Below are 24,637 nucleotides of genomic sequence, written 5' to 3'. Positions count from 1 at the left end.
ATGCAGCCGGTCTCACGGGCAGAGGTTTCTTGAGGCGCGCGCAACGGGTTGCCAAATAAAGAGTTATTCTTACACATAATGCTAATAGATGTAAAGTTTCTGAACTTTAAGCAAGCTAAGACAAAACTCGCGTTTGTATCAGTGACACGTGCGCTGCTGGAGCGATGTAGTTTAATTTGCTTATAGTACAAACATCTTTGATTAGAAAGACGAGAAAGAGACGCAAATGTTAATGTGCAATAGGAAGAGCGTCAAGACCTTAAAACAGACTTCATCACATCATAGCACCCGTCATAATATCTATATATTATCTAGAGCTCCGTCTCTCATATACAGGTATTTATCCTGTCTGTAGGTTTGTGCATATATTTATACCTGTTCATTTTACATACTGCCTATTTTGAATGTAATGTATGCATAAATACAAAACACAATGCATACTATAGCTTCAATAGTCTATAAAATTAATAACTCAATTAAAAACAAGATTCTGTCTATCAAGACTTAATCTGTTGTTATCCTCTGGGCATTTTCACTTTAACATTATTAACATTAAATTGTCCATATTTTAAAACTGTGGTGAGCAGTTAAAAGCTATAGTGAGTGGCAAATAACTGCACATTTTTATAATTCAAAAAACATGTATACCATGAAATATACTGTTACCGTGAAATAAAATGACTCATGGAATAGATTCTATGCACCCCTATCTGGCACCATTTCAGGCTTTTTTCAAAAACACTTATCTAAATCTTGAAGATCGGATCGGAACGAATCGAATCGAACAATGATAATTGATTCAAGATCTTGAGAATCGGATCGATTCTTGAAATTTGAATCGAAACCCAGCCCTACTTACACACCAAAGGAAATGTAAAATCGTGAATTGGACCATTGGTGCTCTTTAAATCCAATTAGTCTTCGCCCATTATAATGTTGCTGCAGTATACTAAAATTAAATTCTACAGCCAGTTAAAAGATAGCATGGCAGATGCAGGAGACACCACGCGAGCTGCTCTTTACATGGGAAACAAAAAACAGCACACGCCTCCCGCCTTTAGCTGAACTCAATCAGAGCGCCGTCTGTGACAGGACCAGTAGTTTCTCTGAACTTAGATCTGTTTAGGTTTCAGTTGCTTAAGAGTTATGAAAACTGCATTTAAACATGACTTATTGGGGTATATAAAATGGCAGGGCATCTCCGCGTTCAAGGTCAGGTATTATATTTCATAAAAGTCTGTCATAGCATTTTTTGTGCTTTAAAAAAAATTAAAAATTGAGAATCAAATCGAATCGTGACCCTAAAAACATAAATGTAATTGAATCAAGGATTTGGAGAATCGTGACACCCCTATACACAATTATGTACTCCATCATATAACACATTACTGCATTCTATTTGAGTTTAAGGAATATACAGTATATTTCCATTGTGGTGTAAGTGTGACTTACTGGGAATTCCCGACACCAGTTTGAGTGGCCGCAAGACTCTGACTGCCCTGAGTGTCCGCAAATCGAAATCTGGTCCCACTATGGTGAGAATCCTGTGGGGAAAACACACCAAATGCTTATTTAGAATGCTGATTTGTATGTTTACAATAATATTCATTGTATCAACCACTAAATAAGCATCTCAGCATGAATCATCTTCTCACACAAATGCATTGTTTTGTTTCAGAAGACATTTATTAAAGGGGGGGTTCAATGGTATTTCAAGCATTCTGACTTATTAACACAGTTATAGAGTTGGTTGCTCATGCTAAACGTAAGCAAAGTGTCAAAAAAGCAGTTGGGCGTGTTACAGAGTATTTCTGTGCCGAATGCACTTCGCCAGGGTGCGTACAAGTTTCGGAAAGTTTTTCAATTACAGGTCCTACTGACGTTTCAGGGGTTTTCTATACGTATCACTTCTTTATATGGGCACTTCCCCTGGAAAACCCCGCCCACCTGTCAATCAGCAGGAGACGCTAGCACTTGCAAACATCTTATCACGCGACACAGCTTTGTTTAATTTCAAAACTCAACAATGGCACGAAAGAAGAAGTGTGTTTTTGGATGTAAGGAGAAGAAATCCAGTAGCAGCGGAGTTTTGCATGTGTTTGATACACTGGATTTTCCCAACCGGGTCACGAGTTGCATGCGGTAAGTAAAACATCTGTCTTATGTTGGAAATAGGCGTGTGCATATTATATAAATGACACAAACATGTAGTGAATCATAAGTTAAAACAGTGTGTAAAGTGTTGCATGACTCGTACTCGCTCCACCCGCGGTAGTAACTCCTCCTTCTTTATTTTTTCGTACGTTATCGGAAAGATTCTGTAAAGCTAATCTTTCTTTTATAAATCTGATTAAACTAAAGACTCTTCGGAGATATAAAGGATGTCATACTACTCTATAGGTACTCCAGATTAACATCAGAAATGCAGAAACAACGAGTGTTACATGAGTTTTAACCTACCAGAGACATTCGGATTACTTAATCGATGGATGGATTTGTGGAGCTTTAAAATGCAATACAAAGCCTCAGTATACTAGTATCAAATACAAGTTTTTAACTTCAAATTTGCTGATTTGAAGAATGGAACTCCTATACACTTGGGATGGCATGAGAATAAGTAAAGTATGAGAAGATTTTTATTTTACGGTAAACTATTTCTTTTCTAATCATAACGATATCATTAGATGTTTCACTGTCATCAGTAAGCGTCTGTCACTAGTAAGCGTCAATGTAATCAGTAAGTATCAATTACATCTATTTCATTCAGACATTTAAACTCTACTTCTTCCATATTGGCCTTCTTCCACTGATGACAGCTCGAAGGAAAACTGCAGAAAGATTCTTCCTAATTCTCTAGGGTACAGTCACACCATTAGTGTATCAGTGCTCTCTCTCTCCACACACACACGCACGCACGCACGCACGCACGCACGCACGCACGCACACACACACACACACACACACACACACACGTAGTAAGAACTAATCCATCTCTTTTCCAAAAACGTGGAAAAAGGACTCTCTGCATTAATATATTAATAGCTTTCACTTTATCTTTAGTTCTCTTACATTCTCTTATATCTCAGATGTGTGCTCTACTCTGATCTTTAGTATAAAAACACCATGCAGAAGAGCCTGGACTCACTGAGAATGGCAGCCCCAGCAAAATATGCACCCAAAGCACAGCTTCGGTTCACAGCTGGTATGGGGTGACAGATCACTAAATGGATTTGAATGAGGTTGAAGGCAGATGGATGTTTGCCGAGTATACAGACATCAAGAAATAGGCAAACCTTTCTTTTGTGCTTCAAGACACTAGTGTCGTAATTAATATTTGAGATATGAAGGGAAACCAGTCGACACTGTTCACATTATATAACTCCATTTGCACAGTACAAGACATTCTGCACAGTTGTTGCATCAGAAAAAAAAGGAAATTTTCAGGCAAAGATGAAATTTAAGTCAACATTGCTCAAAAATGAACTAATTAAAAACACCATGCTTGTAGGCCATGCAAATCATGTTACAGTTTGTATCTGTTCATATCAATTTGAAATGACATGAGGGTTAAAATAATGAAAAAATGTCTACTGTTGTGGGAAGAATAAATGAAGAATTGCGATATACGAAAGCCACAATTTGGGAACTGAAGTGGAGTACAAAGAATACACTATACGATATTAGACCAATTAAAGGATTACTTTACTTTCTTGCAGATCATTTACGTAATTGCGAAAGCATGTTGAAAGGTCAAGTGTTACATATGTAATACGCACATTTGTGGACCATTTTAAACAATAAACATAACGGAACGGTCCTCTTTCTCCACACTTGGATAGACTGGGGAGGTAGTTTCGAATAGACCCCTTCAAGGTTTGTAAACATTGAATGACTATCGGGTGCGCGCGCAGCATGGGGTCAAACTGTTCATACCATCCAGGCTTTATAGTTTAATCTAACCGGGCTGAAAAATGATGACTTACCCCAAATGAAGTGAGCACTACAAACACAAGCCTCTTTAATATTTGCATTGTCCCAGTCTGCACGTTAATTGCTTGCAGCCGCAGATGTTGTATTTTTTTGTTTTTGAGATTCTGCATGAATTGCGAAAACTTAACGGAAGACCTGATGCGATTTTCAAAGCACACAACGCAAGTAGGCATTTATGACGATATCGAATAATATGCAACTCAATCTGCTGTAATGACTTTTCTGACCCCGACATGCGCAGTGGGAACCGCCTGTGACGTGAACCGTGAAGGGGTCAATATGTCATACGTGACCTTTTGACGTGATGACACATTACGTGAGGTCACGCCGGCGCGTCAAACAGCTGGTGCAAGACGAGAAGTCATAGTTAAAAAATTAATATTTTTTATTTGTATTGCCAACTGTCATTAAGTGTCATGTGTTCAGTTATGTCATTTTTAATGCAAAGATGACATTGTTTGAGATATCTTTGTAATAACAACTTGACATTAACCAATACATTATAACTTGTCATGACAACTTGACATTACCTAGACAACATAACTGACCAATTTTTACCATTGATACACATTGAATTTGTCATTAAAATGTTATAAAGTGTTAATACTCTGTCAAATAGTTTTATAACAGCGTCATGAATATTCTTCATAATGTTTTTTTAAGTTTTCTCCAGGTGTTAAATAAATAAAACCAATCATCCAATAACAGTATAACAATACTAATTAGATTAGATAAAATTATATTTTATTGTATTGATTCACCTAAAATTAAATGAAACAGTACAATATTGGGTTAAGCCATGCAGTATATTGCTAAAAAACAGCGCAAAAAAACATATCGCGCATAAACAGTTAATTATATTAAATTAAATAAATGTTTTGTTATTTTTTCTGTTTAAGGAATAACAAGTTCTGTTGTCAGTTTTTTACGTATTGTGCATATAAATAAAGTATATAATAAATATAATCTTTTGATATGTCTGTTGCATTTTGTTGAGGTATTTAAAATTATTTGACATGATATTAACACTTATTGACATTTTAATGACAAGTTCAATTTGTACCACTGTAGTTGAGGTCAAGAAAAATATTCATGATGCTGTTAATAACTATTTGACAAAGTATTAATACTTGATGATATTTAATAAACAGTTTAATGTAATATTAACCCATAAAGCTGGGTTGTTTCTTAAGTTTGATCACTATTCTGCTATGTCATGTTTATGACAGATTTATGACAAGGTATGTTGTTTTGGTTTGTGTCAAGTTATGTTGTTTTGGTTTATGTCAAGTTGTCATAACAAAGACATCTAAAAAAATGTTATCTTTGCATTAAAAATTACATAATTGAACAATGACACTTAATGACAGTTGTCATAAATGTGCATAAATCTCCTTCATCAAATCAAATCAAAATTTATTTATAAAGCACAATAAAAACAACAGTAGTCACACAAAATTAAAAATAAAAAGTTTCAACCACAAATGCACTATCAAGGATGTATAAAAACCACTGAAAATGAGAGATCCATTTTACAAAGGACAATCATAAGCCTTGGAGAAAAGGTACGTTTTTAACTTCGCTTTAAACTCATCTTCTGATGGAACTAGTCGGAGGGACACTGGGAGACTATTCCACAGTTTTGGCCCGATAATTGAAAAGGCACGATCGCCTCTCAACGTCTTATGAACATACCTTCAAGTAAAGTGTTACCATTAAAATGAGAAAAATCCTGTAATGTTTTTCTTTAAAAAAAAAATTATTCTAGACTGAACAAAGAAAGACATCAACATTTTGGATGACATGGGGATGAGTAAACTATCTGGATTTTTTCCCCAAGAAAATCGAGTAATCCTTCAACCATTAGACCCTATAACCATACATCTGACATCAATTGCCTTTTACAGTAACTCTCATCCAAAAAGCCTAATTTAAAATAGCAGATGAAAACGCAGGACACTGACAAATCACAACTGTGTTAAATTATTAGCTATGTTTCTGTGTCCCTGAAGAGACTAAAGAGGACAGCTCAGCCTATAACAACACTGAGACATGAGCTTGCTCTAGACATTCACCAGGGAAATCTAATGCTCAAGCAAACAAAGTCTGTGAAATAAGATTTGGCTCTGCTAAAGGAAAACACTGCACGTTAGCCTTTGAAAAGTCTGGGAATATAGAGAACATGCTAGAAAAAACTGGGAAAACAGATTCAGTATAATCACAAACTAAATCAAGAATACACACAGACAACAAGTCCCTCTTAGTATACATGATCTATCAATCATTCTGCTATCACTTGCAAACAGAGGCATTAGATTTGATGATTATCTGTTGGGTGAAAATACATGGAGGTCCGTTTGTACGTTTATCCTCTACAGCTGTGACTGGAAGTCAATTTAATCCTGAAATGTGACATAAGAATGATAAATAGGCCTGAAAAGCTCAAATTCCTTTGCTGCCTGACAGATCAAACATCATATATACCTACAGTATGTATCTGTATTAGTGTATATTCTAACCTATATATTTGAATTGTTTAATATTACCTCATGGATTACTTAACATAAACAAATTTTATTGTGTGTATTGTCTGTTTTGATTAAAGCGACACCATGTAATTTTTCAACCTTCATAATAAATTTTCAAGACCCTTGTGATAGTACATCGACTTTAAATAGGTTGAATGACATGTCTACCATAGCCTGACGGGGTCTGTATCGCTTTTACTCGTACTTTAAAACTTAAGGTTTCTGGTAGTAACCAGAGCACAAAAAAACTACAAAATTCGACTGCTTTACGGCATACGTCACATCCTCCACACAATTTGTTTTTAACATGAATTCCGGGTTCGATTCCCCTTTAGGGCAATTTTTTATATAAACTCACGATCTTGATTTATACATATGCGATCTTCTTTATAAATGACGGCGATTATCTTGCATATAGTTCCCTGTATTCAGATTCTGCATTCATGTGTTCACGTATTTACCTTTCTTTTACTGTCTATGTATTTACATTCCAATCCAAGATGCTATAGCAGTCAAACTTGCTCAAACTCACACAGTGTAAAACCAAACCCTATTCATTCACCAATCAGATCCGAGCGTTTCTCTCTTCTCTCTTCCTCATTTGCTGCATTCCGCTGTCACTCGCGTGACGTATTACAAAGCGGCAGACCTAAACACATCGGTTTACTTGGATGTGGAGCGACAATTTTCACACAAAAGAGAGGAAAAACGAGCGCCATTGCGGAAAATCCTGGTGGCAAGGGAGAGAGAGAGACGATGCAACAATAAAGGAAATACTTCGGTCGTTTCTCAATTGGAAGGCTGCAGCCTCCGCCCTCCTGAGGTCAAATATGCAGGCTGCATAGGTCATCAAGCCTGGTTTATTAAGGTAAACTGAGCATTACATTCGCAAGTCATAAGCATACTGCAACAATTTACGATTAACTAAGTATAATAGTCAACTTTATAATTGTTAATAATCTGAAATAAGACAGTCTTGATGACGTATGCAGCTTAGAAATACGACATCTGGAGGCTGCAACCTTCAGACTGAGAAATGGCTTCTGCCACGAGTTCCTCATCAGAAAGTTGTAACATGACTGCGTTTCTCCCTGATGTCTCAAAATGTTGATCTTTTAGCGTTTTAAATGTTTAGTTTTTAGTTTAGTTTTCAGGTTGGTCAGATCTTTTCCTTTGCGACAGTGCTGCGGCGCTTGTGGCCTCTAGGGGCGCTAGGCGTGAAAAATACATGTCTAGCGCCCCCTAGTGGCCAAAAAGTTCCACGGTGTGTCTTTAAATAAAATGATGAAGTGAAAGTGATGTAATGACCAATGTATGGTACATAGCCCATACTTGAAATGTACCTGTAACCTTTGCATTTAACCCTTTCCTGTGGGTAGTAAACACCACACCCAAAGCAGTGGGCAGCTATTAGTCACATGCCCGTGAGACTCGAACTGGCAAGTCTTTGAACTCTCTAACCAATAGGCCATGACTGCAATTCATTTCTTTTAAATATACTCATCTAGATAAAGGATAAATAAACGTTAAACTCCTGTCTGGAAATGAGGAGCTCAGATGCAAAAGCCACTAAACGGCTGTCAAAAAATAAGATAATGATATTAACCGAATGTTCTCGGCACAGATATGCATTTATCAATTACGTTCCTTCAAATCCGCTTAATCCCAGCCTCAGGCCATTCAGAAATACTGGTTTGTTGGCAGAATCCATTAAGAGTCAGATAGAAAAAATGCTCATTTACAAGAAACATGCACTTAAAGGGTTTTGCATCTGCACTGTAAAAATGACTTTCTAACTTAGTATTTTGGTCTTGTTTACAGTAGAAATATTTAAACATTCTTATATCAAGATGTATTTTCTTGATGAGCAAAATTGCCTAAGAATATAAATCTAGTTTTTAGACCAAAAATATTTAATTTAAGTGTATTTGTGCTTATAACAAGCACAATTATCTGCCAATGGGGTGAGAAAACTTTGCTTGAATTAAGAAAAAAGATTTTTTTCTCACCCCATTGGCAGATAATTTTGCCTGTTTTAAGAACAAATTCACTTAAATTGTATATTTTTTGTCTAAAAACTAGACTTATTTTCTAAGATAATTTTGCTCATCAAGAAATAGCATCTTAATTTAAATATTTTTTTATTATTTCTCCTGAAAACAAGACAAAAATACTAAGTAAGAAAGTCATTTTTTGCAGTGTAAGCTCTTAAAGTGCACTGAATATTTACTCTGGGAAGCTCTCCAGGTCTGAACAATTCCCTTGTGACCCACACATCTGTGGAGCTATTCCCCAAAACTACTGAATAAACTTACAAAAATGCTGACTGTAACATCTGCTGCATGTGTCTAAATTAAGCCACTCTGAGAATCAGTGGTGAATCTCTTACTTCGAGTTTGTTTAAAAAAGATAAAGTTGTATATTAAAGTCCCCCTGTGGTGAAAATCAAGTTTTATTGGTGTTTATATGGCTATGTAGTGTTTTAATATGCTTTAAGACAAACCATGTGCCAATTCATTATTCAACACCATTGCTGAGTACTTCCAAAGACAGTCTCAAAACCGCAGTTTGAAATCGCGTCAGTTTCCTACGTCAGAAACATCATCAATCACATCATCACAGTTGAACGAGTGGATCAGTAGTTTGAGCCATTGATAATATGTATGAATGGCACATAGACTCAGCTCTACTTCTGTGATGCTCACATGTGCAGTGTGAAAGCTCTAACCTGTTATCTAATCTAGTGCTGCAAACGCGCAGTTCGCGTATGCATTGTGTAAAACCGAACATACTGTAGCAGTTATGCCTCTGATACTCACGCATGTAGCATCTATTTATATATTTATCTATGGTAGTGTGAGGTAGTGAGGTAGTGTGCAAAAGTGAAGACGGGGAGGCACCAGATTTATATCCGAGCTGTGCAATTAAAGGATTAGTCCATTTTCTTAAAAAAAATCTAGATAATTTACTCACCACCATCTCATCCAAAATGTTGATGTCTTTCTTTGTTCAGTTGAGAAGAAATTATGTTTTTTAAGGAAAACATTCCAGGATTTTTCTCATTTTAATGGACTTTAATGGACCCCAACACACTGAAAAAAATTATTCTGTGCCTTAGTAAATTTATTTATATGCCAACTGAAATTATTAAATTCTATAAAAAAATGTAAAAAGTAAAAATAACATTAAAAAAATTAAGTAATTCTAAATAACAGATTATTGAGTACATTTCACTTAATTTTATCATGTAAAATCCACTCAAATTTGTAAGAAAGAAAGTTTGTGTTGAAACAACTAACTAGGCAATGGACTTCTACTTCCCAGCATTCTTTGCATGGGACTGCATTTGGAGAGTAAAATTTGAAATTAAACGCTATTTTTCGTGTTTCAGGGTAAATTATCTTTGAGATTTAGAAGAGTTTCTGTTTCTGTTTTGAGTTTTGTAGTTACCATCATTCTGAAGAGTGGTGCCTGTGTATAGACAATAGGTGACATGATGAAAATCATGATGTAAGCAGTAACTGTGCTTATGCCAGTACTGAGACCTACTGAGTCTCTTCTTACTTGCTCAACATAATGTGACAGTTAAATGTGGAAAGTTAAGATAGAATAAGAGATTAAAAAATGATTGGATTAAACCATTAAATTGATCTGGTTGCACGTAATTAATTTTAGTGTACTGAACATAAAAAATTGGGTAAATTCTACTCAAAATAGTTTAGCTACAATTATGAATATAATTAATCTGAAATTACTTATAAAATATAAGTACACTCAACTTAAAAAATATATCTGGAGTTAGATACATTTATTGTGTGCATCTTCTTGCCATAATAAAATTAAGTAAATTCAACATAACATTTTTTCAGTGCACTGGCGCGTCACACGACCAGAGGAAGAAGATACGTTTTTTTCTTGCCAAGAATGACAATCGTTTCGCTAGATAAGACCCTTTAAGATCGTTTAGAGTCCTTTGAAATTGCAATTTTAAACTGCATTAAAACTGTTAAGTGTTGGGGTCCAAGTCGATTAAAATGAGAAAAATCCTGGAATGTTTTCCTCAAAAACATAATTTCTTCTCGACTGAACAAAGAAAGACATCAACATTTTGCATGACATGGTGGTAAGTAAATTATCTGGATTTTTTTTAGAAAACGGACTAATCCTTTAAGTAGAGGTGGGGGTAATTTGCATATTCATAGCTCCGCATGTATACAAAATAAGGCAATGGTGTAGAGTTACATTCCAGCTGTTTAAAGGCATGAGGAAATTACTTTCACAGGAAAACCTTTTACATATTCTATTATGATGCTCAAAGAGGAGTTTTAAGTGATAAAATTATCGACAACAGAGGGACTTTAAGTCCTATCATTCAGAGCTCTCTTTTCTCCAATCATGAACAAGGTTGAATCATTATAAGAGCTGCATCTAAAACGCATTAAAGGTTTATAAACTGCCTTTAGGAAAGCGTTCAATATTCAAAAGGTCTGAGAGGCTGCTGCACTAATTATAGGCTGAGGGCTTGAACATAGAAGATACTGAGTACTATTTTAAAGCTACAGTCATAAATCTAAACTCTCGGTGGAACTTAAATGGTCAGATGCTGTGCTCCACATAAGGCAGCATACAGAGAGAGATTCACAAACAGGGGAGGATTGTGTGAATACATGAGCCTGACCAAAGGCAGATTCCCACATTGTAAAAATATTCAAGACTCACAAGGCAGTGAAGGCACCATTTGGAAGCCTTCCAAGCAGGGTTTCATAACCCTGGGTTAATTTCAGGGATAATCCTGCTTCTAAATTACAAGTGAAACGATCCTTCACCTAGGTTTAAAAGCAGGGTTAAGAACGAAGATAACCCAGGGTTAAGCGCAGTGTAAAAATCATTTATTGTGATACAGGCATAAAGGAATAGAGACCTATGCCAACTGAACATTCAGATGGTGATACCTTTAAAGGGGACATTTCGCAAAGACTTTAAGATGTCAAATACATTTTTGGTGTCCTTGGAGTACGTATGTGAAGTTTTAGCTCAAAATACCATATAATTAATTTATTATAACATGTTAAAATTGCCACTTTGTAAGTGTGAGAAAAAAGTGCCGTTTTTGGGTGTGTCCTATCAAATGCAAATGAACTGATCTCTGCACTAAATGGCAGTGCCATGGTTGGATAGTGCAGATTAAGGGACGGTATTATCCCCTTCTGACATCACAAGGGGAGCCAAATTTTGATGACTTTTTTTCACATGCTTGCACAGAATGGTTTACCTAAACAAAGTTATTGGGTTGTTCTTTATCACATTTTCTAGGTTGATAGAAGCACTAGGGACTAGGGGTGTGACGAGATCTCGTGCGACGAGATTAAATGTGTATCACGAGATTAAGTGTGTCTCGCGAGATTTCTTGTGTAGGTGAAATTCTGGCTTCTCAAATAAAAGACTGCATCCTTCGGAGGTCGCATTTTTAAACTGCATTTACTTCATAAAGTCTTATTAGAGACTACTTACAATTATAAAGTTTACTAATAATTTAGTTAATCGCAAATTGTTGTAATATGCTCACGACTTGCGAATGTAATGCTCAGTTAATGATCTGAAATAAACCTTAATGACGTATGCAGCCTGCATATGCGACCTCCGGAGGATGCAGCTTTCTGGTTGACCCTTTTAGGGGCCAGTTACACCAAAAGCGTTTATGGCAGTTGCAGGCGCCTATTTAAATGATATTCTATGGGCATGGAGCGTTTGCGCGCTGTTTATGCGCGCTGAGCGCCTTGCGGTTTTTGCCGGCGGCCGCAGCACGCGCCTTTGAAGGAACGCTGAGAGCGGAGAAGTGCACGACGTCATTCGCGTCTTTTCATTGTCCACTCGAATGAGGGGAGATGCGGGCCTTACGTTGTGGTGAGGAAAGTTTACAGTTGCTTTGAAGAACCGGACTCCACTCGTTCACTCTCTCCTGCGTGTTTGTGCACCTCTCACCCTCAAACAAGGTCAGAGCAAGCGTCATCTTTTTAAAGTTTCTGCTAATATGACAGTTAACAGCAAAAGAGCGCACGCTTCAATATTTGATTGACAAGACAGCTGACTAGGTGGTTGCCTAGCAATATTAAAAGCCACGTCGACTCGCACTGCTCTTTTTTAAAAAAAGGCAGTGTGTCGCGCCTTGCGTTTCCAAGCGTTTAAAGCGCGGTTGGTGTAATTAGCCTCTTACAGTGCATGCATTATATTCTGTCTTTTACTGCATTTGCTTTTTTGTTTGGGTTTCCAATAATGTTCGTTTGGGAGCTCGTATGAAGTCTGAGACGTGTTGTGTTTGTCTGTTGATCAGTGCCAGATGTGAAGTCTAAGCAGATTAAACCATCACAGAGTTTACATGACTTAATGTCTGCATGTTCATTTCTATTGTAAAGAAATGGACGTATATTAAATATTCAAATGGATTTAAACATTGTTTGGCTAAAAAATAAGCGTTTCTCTCCGTCTAAAGTGAAAGTGAAGATAGCGTCCGCGAGACGAGTCAACTATCTCCCCCTGCAGGCATTTGTTATAATATATACATAATGCTTTTTATTTATAGACCACAAATGTAATGTGTTTGTTAATGTAATGTTGTTTAATGTAACTTGGTTTTAATACTTTATTTGAACCAATTATTATTGCATCTTCGTTTAATTTTAAAGGCTACTGCTCACTTGGGTCTATTTTTAATACCCAAAAATAACAAATTACTTCATTATCAGTTAGTAAAATAATTTTTAGGGGCAGTCCTTGATTAGTTAAAACATTTAAAAATAACATGATTTCAGTTTCTTATTCATTTATTTTATCATCGAGGGTTTCTTAAAAAGTGTAAAAATATCGTCTTGTCTCGTTCTCGTGAACCCAATCTCGTGTCTCGTCTCGTGGATTAAGTGTCTCGTCACACCCCTACTAGGGACGCAATTATAGCACTTAAACATGTAAAAAGTCAGATGTTCATGAAATGTCCCCTTTAATTTTAATAAAAAGGAGACACCATATTAAAAGCAACAGGCATGTTCCAACTAATATAAAGAAATTAAAAATAAGCAGCATGATACAATCACAGATACAATGAACACTGAGTGTAAACAGAAAAATGCTTGTCAAAACGTTGGTATAAATGATTGTACATTACGCCTGGCGTATACAAATTACAAATTAAAGGTGATCATTAATTTATTTGTACAAATATTATATAGTTTTATATTAGGAGACTTCATAGACTTGGCAAATGTATTTGTTCAGAGGGGAAAAAAATTGTTGGGGGCATCAAAGCAGGAAATAAAATTAGATGGTTTATCAAGGTGATATCAACACACTTCAGCTACATTCATAATGTGACAGTCAGACCAAACCCACTAGCCTGACAAAACTGTCAACAAACAGCTTTTTAAAATGGTTTGAATAGCACAACATAGTGCTGCATAAGCGATTTATGCACAGAAAATGATGTAATTACTTTAGCTATAAATGTACACATCCAGCATGATGGTGGATGAGATTATTATGTGACTATTCAAATAAAAACACAAAACTACACTACACACAATTCTGATGCAGGATCCAATCAGAATGAAGATCATGACAGCAATCCTCATCATTTGATGTTTTGTCTGACTGCTAGGGCAAGAGCAACCATACCGTGCCATACACAAACGCTGGGACATTAGGTACGTAATGGTGCTGAAAAGATCAGCAGTCATACACCGGCGCTCATCTACCTGCATAGTGGAACACCATCGTAAAAAATAAAACAAGACATGGAGGTTTATTGCCTATACACTTGACACTTATAGCAGCATTTACGCCAACAGCCAGCTGATGGGTATGATATTTCAGCAGCCGTTACAAACACAACTGTATGATGTTATTAAATGAGGCTCCAAGGGCAATGGCTTGGCTTCTCCTGAGTTAGCCCACTGTGCCAACATCATCCGCGTCAACAGCCTCTATAAAAGGCAGCATTTACACACAAATTAACTAAGCAGAGGGGTCAAAGTCAATCTGTCTTCTTAAGCTCAGATGAGAGACCCCATTTATTATTCTTGACTGGCAGGTTCCTTCATCAGCCTTTAGAAGCTAGTGATGCACAGCATTGTTTACACAAACCAGACCATAAAAAAATCACAAAAACCCCTGCCGTTACAGAGATGGCCAAGATCAAAGAGAGGAATCAGAACTGAATGTTGACGGATTGATGGGTGACTCTGGTAATTGTTACCGTAGATTAACAAAGAAAACAGTGAGGTGTACAGTATATAGTGCAAAAGAAGCCAATTTAAAATGAATCTAATGCAGTTGACCGCACGGTTTTAGAAAACTGGCACCACACGTGTTTTATAATTCATCAGGTTTCAGAGTAAGATAAATAATGTATTTGGTCTGTTGTCATAACAGCTCCCCTTCTGAAATCCCAAAAATTGTAATGGCATTTTTAATTTTTGAAAACATGCTTTTGAATGTTTTAATTTAGAACAGACGGTTATACAGTATCCGTGGTTTTCACTGAGCTGTTGGCAAAGTTTTTTGCTGGAATGTATTATTGCTTTTTCACACAAATAATAAAGTCATTTAGGCGGCAAAGAAACACTTACAGACCCAAAAATAGCACACTACAAGACTGGATTAATAACAGGCAAAGAGAAAAACTAAACTTTTCATTTGTGAAATACAATTCCTGATCAGAGTGCAATCTGGACATGCTAATGAAAAAAGAAATATTGGTACAAAAGTTGTCAGTGGGGCAGTACCTTTTCAAAAAGTATACTTCTGTACCTAAAATGCAAATTTTGGTACCTCTAAGGTACATATCTATACCTAAACGGTACATATAAGGACCTTTTTAAAGGTATACCATCCCAGAGACAAAAAGGTACACCTTGGGTGCCTTTTTCTAAGAGTGTACAAAGGTAAAAGGCAGTAACTTTGTCTTTGGTCGAAAATGAGATATTGATATTTTTGGGATCTCCTTTGTGGACCAGTATCAGAGTCAATTTCGTTGTTATTTTTTAAATGACAACTAAAAGTTAGTAAAAAGTCTAAACTAAAAAGTTATTTTTCTCAGTTCCACATTCTATAGACCCCTTAAAAGTTTGTAAACATTGCAACGTCTCCGGGTAGGTGGGGCTTAACTGGAGGCAAAAAGAGCCGCAGAGGCAATGTTGACAAGCGTAAGCTAGCACGTTTTAGGAGGGATTTATTAAACATGGATGCAGAAGACGTTTTGGAACTGTCCGAATATGTACAGTCACTGATTCTGCGGACCATGACAGCTATTTTTGTAAATTAACTCTCGCAATTTTAACCAGGTTTTGGATATTTACTAGACAACATATGAATTACTTTCGGGTGGTTTGGGGAATTTTGTCAAGGCTTATTGTCTAATGTAACCTATTGCTGGGCTAACTATGATTAGCAAAGTGGATTATTTTAAGAGACCATTCAAAGGATGGCACACACATCTATCGCTGTATGTTTGTTTAACATTTAAGCTAAACAATAGCGCTGAAGGTTAGCGACTTTTCACCTATAAAACAGAAACTTGCTGATTTGTACTAGATAAAAACGAACACACCAGTACATATGCATAGATTATTTTACTTGATATGAAGTGTGCACTGCAAACACGAGCATTATTTATGATCGTCTTCGTCCAGTCTGTACTCCGTATTGCATTCAACCACAATTGTCTTCTTGATTTCTGTGAACGAATGTCTGCCGCGATCCGGTAAAACTCAAAAGTGCTGTTCCTTCTATTCTGGCAACCAAAAACACAAGACGACAACATTTGAAAGTCAAAACCTCAAACTTTTAGCGCGCCTGCTGAGTTCCTACTTATTTTTTGCCTCCAGCTAGAGCGGTGACGTCACAGTGACGTAGGCGATTAAAGGGTCTATAAGTTAAGGTCTTTTGCCCCTTCTGGTAAAATCTCTTTACACCAATAGTAAAAATATATGGGACACCTGTAAATGGATTCCATAACATCCTAGTGAATGCCCTACCTAAACTATGAAGCAGATTTACAGAGTTATTAACTCCCCTGTGAGATTAGATAAGCAACAGATCACATGAATCATTAGGCGGTGATTCTATCAACCGGCAGCTAAGCTACTGTATACAGCAGATTCTTTAAGTGGAAGTTTATAGAATTCAAGATCATCATAATATCCACGACATTCAAAATAATTACTTGAAACAATGCTATTAAAAATAATATAAACAAATAAATATTTTGATGTCACTTTATGGTGTCAATGTCTCTCATATGGTTCCCTCATATGATTTGAGGGAACCACTTCCTAAAATATATAGATAAGATATCCACTTATATATTTTTGTGTACTTTATAAAGAAACATTTAAAATGTGTTTAATGATGATAAATATAAAGTGTGATTTTGTTTAACAGACAAGGCTTAAAGCTAGTCCTAGACTAAAACACATTATTTGATCTCAACTGAAAATAACGTGCAATGAATCGTAAAATATGCCAACGTCATTGTTTTGTTTCAAGATACATACCAGTAATGTCCTTTTCTAAGGTATGTAATTGAACTAAGCTCTACTCTTGGCTTCAGCTACACCTTGTCTGTAAAACCAGGCCTTCGAAATCAACTTTTTTAGTAGGTAGCACTGGCACACAAATGTTAAAGTTAGGAGCACCAGCTAAAATTTAGGAGCATCCATTGAAAATTATAGGAGCACCACAACTTCATGATTAATCAATGATTAAATACATTTCCCTTATCAAACAGCATGTTTCATAAATTGAATTCATAACATGTAATAATTTATCTTTTCTGAAATAATCAAATAAAAAACAAATACATTTTCATCAAAACATTGAATTTTTTGTCTTTAACTCAACCGCTGATGGCCATCAATCAGACGCGAACGAGAAATCACGTTGACGGATAAGGTAATCAAGTCTTATAAATGTTGCGTTTGATGACATCGTTTATTTCATTATGTAAGTTTATATTTGATGTTCAAAACGAAATTGTTAGTCAAGATGTTACAGTATTAGTCCAAATTCGATGGTTAACACAGCACAGAATTAAGTTTTCAACTTACAATCTACAATGATTTTTCACATAATGTATTGACAGTACAAATCTTATTGTGAAGTGTCTTAAAATGACCATTTATATTGCTGTACAATACCTCTTGATGTGCATATCGTCCGCGGGAAGACGCGCTGATTACAACTACACACTAATGTTGTGATCAATATAATAGCATACTTTTTTGAAGGGTTACGAATCAAAACAACTCACCCATCGCATAAAACACAAGCAGGATCAGAATCTCTGTCTAGTTAAATGTTGTCGCGAAGCTCTCTCTATCCAGATAATGCAACACCAAATTGATTCTCATTCTTTTTCTCGTTTTGTTCCAAACTCTTCTTGGGTCGTTTGGTTGGCCCGTACGCTTATGGGAGCTGACACAACCAGCGGCAGACGGTAAAGAGTAACTTAATCCATAAGTCCATAAGCAAGCGCCTAGCCCAACAGGCGCTAACGCATAGTTCCGCATTTGTCCACAACACTAGATGCGTCCAAAAACTCAAGGCAGTGACTTGTTGCCTCGCTGCCTCATGAGGAAATTACTTCGGAGGCATGAAGGCAGCACAGAGAAAGGCTTTCGGACACACTTCAAAGGCAGCGTGTTTGAAATATAAACAGAGAGCGCCTTTGTGATAACTAATCACATATTTGAAAACTACAATACTAATTTCTCGCTAGAAATGCAATTAAAATGTTAATATAAATGAAAATATACCTTTATTTACACTAAATTTGTGCTCCAGTCGCTTCCTTGGCCGCCATTTTATTTTTTCGAACTCGACCACTGTTGTCATGTGGTTTTTACGTAAGTAAAGGCGGTGACAAAGGGTCACATGGATATTAACGTCATTGACAGGAGACTGCACTGCCCCGTGTCAATGTTTTGAATGGAAATTTTCTCACGATTTACAAGTAGTTGAAAACATTACAGATATTGATAGTAATCAGCTGGACAAAATATATAACACTGGCCTAGTGGTTTTTAGACATTTTACTGCAAATATCTTACCAAATGCACCTTTAAGAAATAAAAATAATTGAAAATCATTATTTGTATTATTTAAAAAGTAGATTTAACTATAGAATATTAATATATTTCTGTCAACTTTATAACGTTTAACTGACTTTTATTTTGATAGCATCTCTGAATATGAACTTCATATATTCGTGTAAAGCTCATTGGTCTTTATGAGTCGTTCGCTCATTATTTCACAGTATATGCGAACGTTTCGTAAAGAAATTAAAACAGGTCGCACCACAACAATCACTTGCATTCGCACAAACACTCCCAAATATATTTTGAGGTCACGCCAATTAAATTTCAGGACCATATGCGACTAAATTTGTAGCAATTTTGAGCCTTGAGTAATGTCTTTTGTATAAACTTAAAAGTCCCGTTTTTAGTTAAACTTTAGCTAAACTTTAGTTAGTGTGTAATGTTGCATAAATAATACCTGCAAAATTATAAAGCTCAAAGTTCACTACCAAGCGATACATTTTCTTTAACAGAATTCCCCTTTCAATGCCTACAGCGAATGGCCGGTTTGAACTACAGCCCTCTAATTCCCGGTGGAATGAAGTCAAAATAAGAGTTTTTGACTAAACTCCGCCCACAGGAATACGTCAGTCGCCAGCTAAGCTCAAACGGCTCTGGCTCAGCTAAGCTGCTGGTCGAATCACAACACACTAAACAAACTACACAATCAGAACTCGTTATGTATTTGTGAAGAAGGGACTTCATAGAACAAGACAGACATCAGCCCGTTTTTAGCACAGTAAAAACAGCGATATAGAGATAAGTAAATAAAAATACCAAGTTTTTTTACACGTAAAACATGTACACATGTTATATTGCGCACCATAAACACAATAATAGGATCAAAAACACAGGAAACCGTGACTTTTAAAAATAAACTTTTCAACAGAGAATACTACCTGTACAAACCCAATTGAGGAAGAAAGGGGCACTGTAGTGAAAAAACTATATTTAAAACCACACTGAAATATAAACAATTCTTGAAAGTATGTACGGCATGTAGCAAGAAATTCAGGAAAAGCACTTACAAATGAAACGGTAATAACGCCCACCAATTTTTTTATCTGGAATTTTTTGGGGATACCTCAGAACCTTCTGGAGACCCCCTAGGAATCCCCCGGACCCCAGTTTGAAAAAACATGGTTTACCTAACATCCTCGGCACTTCAGCTGATATTATGCTGCAATGATTATTAGTCTTAGATTTTCTAGTTTCAAAACAAAATCAAAGGTTGAAATAAGATAAATGCTTTGCATAATAACATTCATTAGCTGCACAAAGCTCCAGCTCAGGCATGTGCTCTGAAGTGCTAGCTGTGTATTTAGTGTTTCACAGTTGGACAAACAGTTCATTAAAAATGCAGTGGCAAAGCAAGCCCTTTTATTCTTATATGTTGGCCTGGCATGGAAAGCGTTTACAACGTAATTGTAGAGTACGGCTCACGGCTGTGCAGATTCCAATGTAAACTGCACAGCTGCAGCTTCTCTCTCTCCTCTCTCTCTCTCTCTCTCTCTCTCTCTCTCTCTCTCTCTCTCTCTCTCTCCCTCTCTCTCTCTGTGTGTGCATGTGTGCGTGTGTGTGTGCGTGCGTGTGTGTCTGTGTGTGTGTGTGTGTATTTGCAGTGCTCTCATCCACCCCATGAGACGTACATGAAACATGTAAGATGGCAGATAGCAGTAGTGAACCATGAGACATCAATAAGTCTCATGGTTCAAATGGACACTCAACAGGCACTTTCCAGGTAAGATGAAGTGCAGTTTATTTACTGTCGCGAAGGCCCTTTCCTGTAATTATTACTTTATCATTAAACAAAGCTAAGGTCCAGAAGCTGCTTTAAGCTGCGGTATAAGCAAAAACATTCAATCTATTTAATTGCCCTTGCTGTAGATTGAATCTTCGTTGACTGAAGTCTTTTTTAGAAGTCGTATCGACACACATCAGGGTAAATAGTGAAGGGCTTTTCCAACCTCTGGGTACAGAAAAGAAACTCATGAGACAGCCAGTCTCATCACCATAGAGACAAAGCCATCGCCACTGCTCTCATTAAAACACAAAGACAGAAAGAGAGAAGGAAAGATAAAGGTGAGTTTTGGTAGACGGTAAAACAAATATAATGCAGAATGAATTATCACTACCTGAAACTGCTGATTGTAGCATCTACATATACTGTAGATTTATGGTTCAATCTGTGTGAGTGAGTAGAGGCGGGGACTAGTTTGCATATTCATATATCCAGTTATAGTAAACAAATTACATATAAGCTATTTTAAAGCATGAAGAAATTACTGTCACATGTTAAACATTTACTATTATGATGCTCAAATATGAGTATTAAGTGATACAATTATCAACTACTGGGTGACTTGAGAGTAAATATTCTCATACAAAATAGAAGAATGTCTTAAAGAGACAGTCCACGTAAAAACAGAAACAACGTCATTATTTTCTTCCCCTTGATGCAAAGCAGTATGACTTTGTAACGCAAACATATTATTTTAAGAAGTTAAAAGAAGGAAGCTCAAGTTTCTCTTTCTTTTCACGCAATTACTTTAAAAGGTTACAGAGGCTTTAAATCATAGAAAAGATCTATAGGTGCTATAAATGAATAATATATTTTGTCCCTACAACATGTGTGTCAGAGAACGTTTAGATTTATATCTAAAGCAACTTACTTACAAAGCAATTAAGAGACCGATTTTTTTATCAGTAGCATACTGTATGTGTGTTTCCTGGGAATCAAACCCACAAACTTGCGGTGCTAAGGCAGTCATAGAAATACTAGTTCTTAATAAAAACAAATCAAAATTTCTGATCCTTTCTGATCCTCTTGTTGTATCTAAGGGTGTGCCCCAGGGCTCGATTCTTGGCCCGATGTTATTTTCTGTCTATATTAATGATGTTGCTCGCGTTGCTCTTATATTCACTTTTATGCAGACAACATGGTTTTGTACACATCTGGCCCAACACTGGAAAATGTATTAGCAAAACTTCAAAAGAGTTTATAGCTTTCCATGGTCTGCAATTGTCTCTAAACTCTAGTAAAACAAAATGCATGATTTTTAATCGGACACATTTAATATCTACGTGCCCAATCACTACTTTGAGTGGGTCTAAGCTGGAATACGTGGATAAATACAAATATCTAGGGGTCTGGTTAGACAACTCACTCTCCTTTAAAACCCACATAAATCATCTCCAGTCAAAGATCAATTCCAGGAGTGGGTTACTATTTCGAAATAAATCTTCATTTACCTTTTCTGCAAAACGGGCCCTTGTTAAAATGACTATCATCCCAATGCTAGATTTTAGCGACGTTATCTATAGGAATGCTTCTAACTCCTTACTTAAGAAGTTGGACGTTGTCTATCATAGTGCTATTCGCTTTATTACTAAAGCTCCATATAATACACACCACTGCCCTCTTTACTCATTAGTTGGATGGCCTTCGTTATACAATCGACGCCTAACTCACTGGTATCAGTTAATTTATAAATCCATACTAAACAAAACACCATCTTGTCTAAGTACTTTAATAACCATATCAGTGCCGGGATTTAACTTGCGCTCGAGTAAATACATCTCTTTGGTCCCTACAAAAGTACGTACCTCCTTTGGCCGTTTTTCTTTTGAATTTTCTGCCGCCAATGATTGGAACAATTTACAAAAGTCTCTCAAATTAGAATCCTTGGTTTCGATCAGCACTTTTAAAGTTTTGCTTTTAAATTTACTGACGGACCGATGTACATGTTGATACTATTTTTTTTTTACTTTTTTGCACCGTCATTTAATTGTATATGTATGTTGTATATGATTTTGTACTTGAATGTTGGTATGTCATGTGTAGTTTTATGTCGCCTTGTACTTGTCTTGGCCAGGTCGCGGTTGCAAATGAGAACTTATTCTCAACCGATTCACCTGGTTAAATAAAGGTAAAAAAAGATGTAATTATTCCTTCACAGAACAAAGAAAGTCATGTTTGGAACAATATACTGAGTAGCCTTTGTAAACATATGCATTTTATGATGAGCCATTTGTTGAAAATGGATTAAAAAGCACCCTGTTTAATGATATAAATGTTCTCCTGGATCAGAATCACACCACTACACAGATCATTTAAGCAAATAAACATAGTTATACCAACATAGTAAAAATCACTAGTCTCCATGACAACCAATGTCTGCCACAAAAGAGAGCATCTACAGACACCGGTAGAAAAAAAACATGAACAACTTATGACAGCAAATAGGTCACAGGACCTCAGTCGCCACTTCAAAAGGGAGCACAGTGCTTTGGTCTTTTCGGGGCAATGGGCCTAATGAATATTAGATGGAGACTTCAAAAATACAATAGTTATCAATAATGTCTATAAACCTAACAGACCAAATCTCAAAATCAATTTAAGCAAGTGTTTTTTTTTTAAGATTTCAGCAATAATATCCAAGCTTTGGTAATGTAAGTGCATTCAAGCTCTTCTGACAATAGCCACAGATCAATGCAATATGTGCAGATAATGCGGGCAGCGGCGGACCAACCAATCACGTGTCTCTTGTAATATATAGCAGCTTCTTTCTGTGAACAGCACTCAGCTCAACAGGACTCTAATCGTGACTTCAGGCCATCTTATCATTAGGAAGATGCGTTCAAGTATTTAACACTTATTCGCGGAAATTGGATGATATACGAGTAAGCTACATCATTTCCTGTGTCCCGCTTCTGGCATTTAAAGAGGAAATAAAGTTGTTACAATACAATGCTAATGTTTTATATGTGTTTCAGGTACAGTTTAAAAATAAATATTTGATCCAGATTTTTACTTACATCTTTCATGTGTCATGGCATGCTCTTATCGCTAATATCGTTACATTGCTGTCGGTTGCTTTTGTTGAAATTCAACGGACAATGGATTGAAATGGCCACTATACAAATAGAAATGGTGATTAAAGGTTACATTCTTTCTGATCCCATTTTTTAACCCTAGTTAGTGTGTAATGATGCTATAGTAGCATAAATAATAACTACAAAATGATAAAGCTCAAAGTTCACTGCGAGGAGATATATTTTCTTTAACCAAATTCCCCTTTCAAAGCCTACAACGAACAGCCGGTTTGGACTACAGCCCTCTACGTCCTGCTTTAATGACATCACTAGAACAGTTTTTTTACTAAACTCCTCCCACAGGAATATGTCAGTCGCCAGCTAAGCAAACGCAAGCTAAGCTGCTGTTGAATCACAACACACTAAACAAACTGCACAATCAGAACTTGATACGTATTTCTGAAGGAGGGACTTCATAGAACAAGGAAGACATCAGCCCGTTTTTAGGACCTTGAAAACAGCGATATAGAGATAAGTAAATTGTGTGAAAAATACCGCGTTTTTTTACACGTGAAACATGAAGACACTGTAAATACAATCAAAGTTTCAAAAACACAGAAAGAACCAGACCTTTAAAGACAAAACTGGAGTGGTCTCTTGATATTTCCATATACATGTATATGTGTGTACATACAGTATATATATATATATAGGGGCTTGTTGGGGAGCTGAGGGAACAGAAGTCTACTGAGAGGTAAAGAAGATGAGATTGATGTAAGAACATGTCAAAATGAAGCAAAAGGACACATGAGGAAATGAGAGATCCTAGGGGCATCAAAGGAGGATGGAGGAATCGGGGGTCAAAGGCGTTAACCAATGAGATTCACATTGCAATAAGACAGCTTTGACTTAAACATGGCTGTTGGACTGGCACTGAACGCTGCATAATGCATCCACAGGGATTATCTTGCATGTCTTTAGCATTTACACAGCTTAATGTGCATCGCACAGCTGAAAGTTGACACATTGATGCTCCGCCCGGCAGGGTTTCCTCACACACCTGCCTGAATGTCACAGCATTTCGGAAGAAAACTCTGGCTGACCCTGCCAGCTGACTCATCATCCACACATGTCTCTCGGGATGAATGAATAAATCTCATCTACAGTTCATGATGTGCC

General features: G+C 36.5%; 1 protein-coding gene across 10 annotated transcripts in view; it reads right to left on the bottom strand.

Annotated features, from left to right (window-relative positions):
- Window positions 1-24,637, bottom strand: part of cacna1ba (calcium channel, voltage-dependent, N type, alpha 1B subunit, a) — a 160,375-nt gene that overhangs the window by 118,030 nt on the left and 17,708 nt on the right. For all 10 annotated transcript variants that reach the window (XM_073861032.1, XM_073861035.1, XM_073861033.1 and 7 more), the window contains exon 4: window positions 1,453-1,544. In XM_073861032.1, the coding sequence (XP_073717133.1) occupies window positions 1,453-1,544 (92 nt within the window). The remainder of the gene's footprint in view (window positions 1-1,452; window positions 1,545-24,637) is intronic.

The sequence above is a fragment of the Misgurnus anguillicaudatus genome, chromosome 22, assembly GCF_027580225.2.
Source record: "Misgurnus anguillicaudatus chromosome 22, ASM2758022v2, whole genome shotgun sequence".
NCBI classification, from domain to species: domain Eukaryota; kingdom Metazoa; phylum Chordata; class Actinopteri; order Cypriniformes; family Cobitidae; genus Misgurnus; species Misgurnus anguillicaudatus.
The sequence above is the reverse complement of the archived record's forward strand: the minus strand, read 5'-3'. Positions and strand labels throughout refer to the sequence as shown.